Source organism: Rhododendron vialii, chromosome 13a (genome assembly GCF_030253575.1).
Source record: "Rhododendron vialii isolate Sample 1 chromosome 13a, ASM3025357v1".
Classification (NCBI taxonomy): Eukaryota; Viridiplantae; Streptophyta; class Magnoliopsida; order Ericales; family Ericaceae; genus Rhododendron; species Rhododendron vialii.
The window spans coordinates 22,939,551-22,947,782 of record NC_080569.1 but is presented as its reverse complement, the minus strand read 5'-3'; the positions used below and the strand labels follow the sequence as shown (position 1 = coordinate 22,947,782).

Genomic DNA, 8,232 nt, shown 5'->3' with positions numbered 1-8,232 from the left:
GTGTCCTTTTGCGGGTTGGGCGTGGACAAATTGGGGACGACTCGTAAGAAGCCCATATCAGAACGAGGGGTAAAGCTAGGAAAGAAATTTAAGAAGGTTAACATGTGACACAATAAAATACTTTAAGGACGAAAAAAATAGGTACGATTAATTTATGTTTTCGAATTGTACTCTCTCTGTTTCTAAATAAATGTCTGGACAAAAAACTTAAACCTTTAAAAATATGCATTTTTTTATTCAAAAAATTCAGAAAAATATAAATAAAAAAAATACCTTTAGAGGACGGAGGGAGTATAACTTTTTAAAGCTCAAAGAAAAGCTAGGAGTATCCGTACCAGGAATCTCATGTTTGCCAACTTCAGTTGGTGTTTTCTGGCGCAATGACCCACCACAAAAATATTCCAACAAGCAAAATGAAAAATAATACTCCCTCCACCTCAAAAATTCCAAAATCATATTGGTACCGACCAAAAACATACCGACGGTGTACCGACCGCCGCGGCGGATCCACTCCAGCCACCGGATGACCGATCCGAGCCGTCCAAAAATTCAAAAAAAAAAAAACGAGAGGCCTTGCGCGAGAATCAACGGCATTCGATGTGTGTAGGTGCTCGATCCAAACACCATATTTTTTCGTATATATATGTAAGTGGTGTTTGGATCGAGCATCTACACACATCAGATGCCGTTGATTCTCGCGTAAGGCCCCTCGTTTTTTTTTTAGAATTTTTGGAAGGCTCGGATCAGCCGTCCGGTGACCGGAGTGGGCCCGCCGCTGCGGTCGCCGGTCAGTACACCGTCGGTATGTTTTTGGTCAGTGCACATAGCACCACTCACAAAAATTCTTATCCATTTTAAGTATTCTTGACATCTCGAAAAGTTATTATATTTTTTATTATATAATACTTTTATATGCAATATGATCTTATCTGGTAGATGGATCGTAATGATTATTAAATAAAAATTTTAAAATCATAAAAAATATATATATTATTAAGTTACAGATGACATGCATGCCGAAAAATAAACAAATAAATTTGGACAGGAGGCGAGTATCCCGAGGTACTCCCGTATGGTAATTATTGGCCTTGGACTCACAGGGGAAAAAAAACGTTTTTCTCATTCTAATGTAATGTTGTTGTTTTAAACGTGGCTTTTAAACGTTCATGTCATGTCAACCATGCAACAAAAGTTGAATAAAATTGTATGGACAGACAAACTTCTTCTTCCGTCGTACCTTGACTCCATCCTCTACATTTTCCTATATAAGTACCCTTAGTCCCACAATTCCTAGGCATCACCGAAAATTTATCTCTCTCTCTCTCTCTCTCTCTCTCTGAAAAAAAAATTATATCTCCTAGCTATACCACACACATGGCATGCAACTCTCAAACTGTTTTTCTTCCTTTGGGAAAACTCTCATCATCTAAGTACACAAGGAACACGATGAAAGTATATTCGATTTTGCAATCTCCACGTCCATGTGAGGACACCAATAGTGATCACTCAGCAATGACTTCTATAGCGAGTCGTATCGAGACGTCCACTAGGAGAGAGATTGATCTGGGGCCTATGGTCACAAAAAGATCACTGACAAAAAGACTGATGGAAGCAGAAGAGAGAAAGTCCTGTGGAAATGGAAAATTTGGGAGTTACGGAGGGAGGTTTGTACCGGAGACGTTGATCTCTTGCTTGAACGGGCTTGAAGATGAATTCAACTCGGCCTTACGTGACACTGCATTTCAGGTTTGTTAGTTTGTTTCTTCTTCCTTCTTTGCTCTTTTGCATCGCCGTGTGTTGCAGAAACATATATTACTACAATAGAACTCACATACCGGTAGCACCTCACTTATTGTCAAGAAGTAATCATTTGGGAAAATGACGGCCAAAGACAGATTTGATAATTAATACCAGTCAAGGACATTTTCAGCATTAACAAATGTTCTTAGTTTATTCTTGGTTGGTATTAATTATCAAAACACGTCTTTGACCGTCATTTTCCCTAATCATTTTTCTTGACAAGAGAACTCAAAAAATTCTTTACAAAATTTGAGCAACTTTAAAAAAAGCCCATATAAAAATATCTTAATTAAACACCTAAAAAAACACCTCAAATTTCAATCTCATAGTTTTCGATAAAATTTTTGTAATCCGAATCGTTCAATGTGTGCAGAATGTGATTTTAAGGGTGCCTGCGAGAATTTTGCAAAAAATATGACCAGAAAGTGCTTGTCTTGAGCAGCTTTTAATTGAACTTTTCATCAAATCTAAGCTAAAAACTGCTCAGATCAAGCCCTTTCTGGTATTTTTTTTTTTGCTGATTTTTTGCAAATGCCCTTAAAAATCACATTTTGATCACATTGAGCGGCTTAGATCATTAAATTTGATTGGGAACTATGACCGATCATAATTAACTTTTCCCCCGAAAAGTTTCATTAAAATCAGGACCATTGAAAACACGATCCAACGGCTGAGTGGTGGTCCGGACCTGAGCTCCGATCAGGTCGCCCTAATAGAAACCGGACTGTATGTGTGTGTGTATATATAATCCTTGTCCAGTGAGGGATCCCGCACGGTTTTACCGTGTGGACCTCGCTTTTCTGATCAAATTTTGATGATTCGAGTCGCTCAATATGATCAGAACGTGATTTTAAGTGTACAAGCGAGAAATTGACAAAAAAATTGACGGAGAAAGGCTTGATCGGAGCAATTTTTATTAAACGGTTCAATAAAAAACTGCTTCAATCAAACCCTTCCTGGTCTTTTTTTTTTGTTGTTGATTTCTTGCGGGTACTCTTAAAATCACGTTCTGCACACTTTGAACGGCTCGGATCATCGAAATTTACTCGCCCTAATAGTTTGTAATTTTGTGAAGACAGGAAAGACAGAAAGTCCAACTAGTAGGACACAACTTTTTTGGACACTCCAACGTTGTTAATAGGGTCCCGAGGTTAATGTTTTTGTCTTTTTTTAATCAGTCCCAGGTTATTGTTCGCCACACAGAGAAAATTGACTTCTTACACTTTTATTTTTACCACGAACATTTTTTTTTTATCTTAATTTGGTATGTTTTTACTCTATTGTTTCTTAATGTGTGAAAAAATGAACTTATAAGAGGATAAAACGGTAAATTCACATGAATAAAGATAAAAAATATATATATATATATATATATATATATATATATATATGTGATAAAAAAGGAAATGTAAAAGTTAATTTCAAAAAAAACAAGGTCCCCTAGTTATTGTGAAGGTCCCCTAGTTATTGTGGACTTTAGCCACCTGGTCCTGGGGTCTTTCTCAGTACTGCGGGTCTCTTTCACAGTACTGCATACATAGGATTTTCGTTGGTTTTATATATACATACATATATATATATATATATAAGTGTTTTATCCGAGTAATTTTTGTTTATTTTTTATCGAACGGTTTAAATAACAACTGTTCAAATCAAGTCTTTTCGGTCATTTTTTTTTTTTGCTGATTTTCGCGGGTACCCTTAAAATTACGTTCTGAACACATTGAGCTGTTCGGATCATCGAAATCCAATCAAAAAATGCGAGAAATGAGGAGGTCCGCATATAAGGTCCTTACCTGAAGATTTCTGATATAAATCGGCAAAAAAAATGACCGGGAATGGCTTGATTTGAGCAGTTGTTATTTGAACCGTTCGATAAAAAATAAACAAAAACTGCTCGGATGAAGCCCTTCCAGGTCTTTTATTTTGCTGATTTCTTGCGTGTACCCTTAAAATCACGTTCCGAACACATTGAGCGGCTTGGATCATCGAAATTCGATCGGAAAAGGGAGGTCCGCATTTTATTAAAATAAGGTAGTCCTTATAAGAAGGAAACTCATATATATATATATATATGTATGTATGTATGTATATATGTATGTATGTATATATTTGCAAAAATTCGTTGGTTATATCCTTGATCTGAAAGATAGATACACCTACTGAAGTAAACAAATGCGAAAACCTATGTAGCACAGACACGATATCAGCATTTCAACATAAAAATTTCAAAAAATAGAGACATGACACATTTAGAGACATGTCTATATGTGTGTGTGTGTGTGACCGATTTCACCCACACAAAAGTTGACACAAGATCTCAACAATTGAAATCAGGGAAGCGACATGCAAACTTTACCAATACCAATCGATTGATGACTGTTGGTTTGGTTTTGGCTCCTCTCTTTCCCTCGATCGCTCTCATCAGGGAACCAACGTTATCCTCTTCGTGTCTATATCTTTGTGTGTCAGTGTAACGTTTATGCCAAGGATATTTTTTTAATTACACTTGGATCCATATATTTGAAAAGTTTTAGTTATTACAGTCTACCACATTTAAAATGTTCTCATAACTGTATTTTTACCTCTAAAGTATCCTGAGAGTTCATAAAGTGTCGGACCCCAATTATTGAAAATTCGGACCCATGTCGAGAGCGTGTCTAATACCAGTACGTCACTTCCAGCGGAGTGTCGGTGCTAATAAGCAAAAAGAGCATCACAACGAGAAAATTAAACATACATCATTGATCTCTAGACTTGTTGATAAATCTCTGAACTAGTTAAAAGATGTGTTCACCCATGACTTCATTGTCGTTGTACGTAGGAGGAGCTTGCAACAGCACTAAAAGACTACATTGGACGAGAAACCCCTCTTTACTTCGCTCAACGGCTAACGGATCACTACAAGAATCGCAACGGAGAAGGCCCGGAGATTTACCTGAAGAGAGAGGATCTCAACCACGGCGGAGCCCACAAGATCAACAACGCCATCGCGCAGGCAATGCTCGCCAAGCGAATGGGCCTAAAAAGCATCGTTACCGCCACTGGAGCGGGGCAACACGGCGTCGCAACTGCCGCGGCATGTGCTAAACTATCTCTGGAATGTACGATATTGATGGGTAGCTTAGACATGGAGAGACAATCGTCCAATGTGGTCCTTATGAATCTCTTAGGTGCCAAGGTAATTGAGTTGCCCTTTATTCTTTTCTAAGGAAAAATGCTGCTCCATCTTTTTTTTATCGAAAAAAAATCTGGTGAGGCATTTTTGGCCTTTGGGGGTCTCTTACGAGACAGCATTTTTTTTAGTTTTTTTTTGGCGCGGTCTTGTATAACATTTTGCCAGTACTTCGGGGGGGGATCCTTCTTTAAAACAAGTAACAGATAAACAATAAAAACTGGTCATGACATTTGCCGACGCGTTTCACCGATTAATTTGCCGACCAAAATTTTTAGTCGGGGAAGGCTTTTGCCGACAAAAATGCCTACTTTTCCCGACTAAACAATTAGTCAGGAATGGTGTTTTTTCTTGTAGTGTCACTTCGATGTTTCTTGTCTTTAATTTAAATTTTTCGCACTTGTTAGCCCTTACATCAAATTATTGTAAATTATTAATTCGTCTTAACAAAAGAAATCAAAGCAAAAAACTATGAACCAAACTAAAAATTTTGTGAATAATTTAAAAAATAAGCAGAGAGACGACAGATTTTTACACTCGTCCATGAGACATTATCATGTTAAACTCTGTGTCTCTATTATCGTATAAAATTCTTATCTGCTCTGCACCTTCATTTAGGTTAAAGTTGTTGAAGGAAACTTCAAAGATGCATGCTCGGAAGCATTCCGAGAATGGGTTGGGAACCTAGACACCAGCTACTACTTAGCAGGCACAGCAGTGGGGCCCCACCCTTGTCCAACAATGGTTAGAGAGTTCCAATCCATAATCGGAAAAGAGACCAGAAAACAGGCAATGGAAAAATGGGGTGGGAAACCTGATGTGTTGGTCGCTTGTGTTGGAACTGGGTCTAATGCGCTGGGCCTTTTCCATGAATACTTGAAAGATGAAGATGTGAGATTGATTGGAGTTGAGGGTGGCGGTTCCGGGATCGATAGCGGGAGACATTCGGCAACTCTGGTTACAGGAGAGGTGGGCGTGTATCATGGAGCTATGAGCTATTTGTTGCAAGATGACGAAGGCCAGATCGTTAGGGCACATTCTATCGCTGTTGGGTATGTTTTCGAACATCTAACAAAAAAAAAAATTGCCATCATGTGAATTGCTAATATAACAAAAATCACTTATCTCATTCTACAAAGATTGATGAATATAGGTAAATTTGGATGAAACCTCATAGACCAAGTTGTAATGCATCAAAGTCATAGAGATCGATCGATATTCTAAATATCTTATCATCGGTAAGAACTAACACATTTTAGAATATGCAGGTTGGAGTGTCCAGGAGTAAGTCCAGAACTGAGCTTCCTTAAAGAAATTGGAAGGGCAGAGTTCTACACTGTCACGGACCAAGAAGCTGTGAATGGTAAGCCACAATATTGGCTTATATGTACATACGTTATTGAGAAAAGAAAGCTAGGAACAGAGACAAGTTGGATTTAACTTTGTAACAAGAAATTTAACGGTGGTACGGCTATATTCAATCGGGTTTAGTAGGAATCCCCCCTAAACTAATTTTGATTGACACCTTGATTATCTTTTGACATATTTTTCAGTGCTTGTTTCTTGTACAATTAACCACATTAATACAAGTGCTTAATTAATTATTTATTTATTTATTTATTGATCCATTGCAGCATTCAAAAGACTATGCAGACTTGAAGGAATTTTTCCAGCATTGGAGGCCTCCCATGCACTGGCATTCCTAGATAAACTTTGCCCCACTTTACCAAATGGTACAAAGGTTGTGGTGAATATTAGTGGGCGTGGAGATAAGGATGCTTCCGCTGTATTCAAATACGAACTGGACTCAATGGGCCGAAGTGCTAGTGCTAATTGATAGATACATAGATATATAAATATTGCTGTAAATATAAATAAATAATTTGGAAATTAAGATGATTAATTCCAAGTTTACTATTCAAGACTATTGTTAGAATAATGAAAATATTCTGATTGATTATAGTTGATTGAATCGATTGTAATTGATTAGGATTAAGGATTTGATTATCTTTCCATAGTATAGGATTTGATTTTGTTTCCATAATTTAGGATTTCACTCTTGTATAAATACAAAAGCCTGTGTACATGTTATTATCGAATTCAATAAAACATTTATTCGCTCATATTTAACAACTATGATCAATCCAGTGGCATTGCAAACATCAAACTTTTAAGGAACACTCAAGAGTCAAGAGGGTGAAACTCGATTTAATTAATTTTTTCATCAAATTTGGTGAACTTTTCCTCATCACCAAGGGTGAGTCATGATCCCCGTTGATTTTCACAATTTAAATGCACAATATTAACCAACACGAAGACATAACCAAAAATCACAAATTGACTAGAAAAAAATTAATATCAAAAAATGGTAGTATAATATTCACCAAAAAGGGTCTCACATCCGCCATAAAAATACAGAACATTACATGGTTGGGCACGCTATTGCTACTCACATGTAAGTATGTAACATAATTAACATCACACTCCATGAGGTTACGCAATGAGTGCCAATTTTTATTCTCATGTATATATTAGTAATTCAAATGTAATCCTACTCCTTCTTAAGAAGAAACACTTTGATTCAATTTCCGCTTGCCACAAATTGCCCAATTTTTCCAATTTTACCCCCTAATTGGGGGGCATGCAGTTTAGTCTGGTGTCCATAATGGTAATTTCCCCTCCTTGCCTTAATGGCCTAGATGGGTGCGTCACGCACAGCCACGTAGGCGTTGAAACCACGATCGCCTTCTATAGTTCTACTCCCTCGCGTCGTCTCTCTCTCACCAGCGATTTTTCTTCCATGGCCTCTCTCTCTCTCTCTCTCTCTCTCTCCAGATCAGGACATGCAACTCTATTCCAGAGCAGTCCAAATTTCCGGCCGCCAACATACCTATCACCATGCCGGTGAGTCACTCACACAGTCGCACTATAAAAGTTGCACAGGTTCTGCATGTCTCACTGATCTCAAATCATTTCCCTTCCTCTCCTCTTGTAACTTTTTTTTGCAGAGTAAATTTGAGGATCTAGCACTAGCCCTGCGGAGGCGATTGGTACAAATTAATAGCAGAGATTTGTTTCATTGTTTGGGTCTCAATCTGTACAAAATCGGGCGTGTTCCAGGCGAGCATCTTCAAAGACGATCTTGAAACTCGATCGATCGATGTACACAACGGAAAGGAAGTCTGATTTACCAAAATAATTGGTAAGCTGTAAGCCTACATATCTGTATACTTATATGCATGCTAGGGTTTCGATTA

The 8,232-nt window shown here is 37.7% G+C and overlaps 1 protein-coding gene across 1 annotated transcript; it reads left to right on the top strand.

The window, feature by feature from the left end:
• Window positions 1–1,286: 1,286 nt before the first annotated feature.
• LOC131313453 (tryptophan synthase beta chain 1-like) lies at window positions 1,287–7,098 on the top strand. The gene is made up of 6 exons (XM_058341765.1): window positions 1,287–1,332; window positions 1,368–1,746; window positions 4,625–4,981; window positions 5,594–6,027; window positions 6,244–6,338; window positions 6,610–7,098. Exons 2-6 carry the CDS (start codon window positions 1,375–1,377, stop codon window positions 6,810–6,812), a joined length of 1,461 nt encoding a protein of 486 aa, XP_058197748.1. The 5' UTR covers window positions 1,287–1,332; window positions 1,368–1,374; the 3' UTR covers window positions 6,813–7,098.
• The last annotated feature ends 1,134 nt before the right edge of the window (window positions 7,099–8,232 follow it).

Excerpts from the sequence above, each read along its gene's own strand:
- LOC131313453 (XM_058341765.1), top strand. The coding sequence starts at position 1,375 with ATGGCATGCAACTCTCAAACTGTTTTTCTTCCTTTGGGAAAACTCTCA. Across the intron at positions 4,982-5,593 it reads TGAATCTCTTAGGTGCCAAG|GTTAAAGTTGTTGAAGGAAA; the intron begins GTAATTGAGTTG and ends ACCTTCATTTAG. Across the intron at positions 6,028-6,243 it reads GCACATTCTATCGCTGTTGG|GTTGGAGTGTCCAGGAGTAA; the intron begins GTATGTTTTCGA and ends TAGAATATGCAG.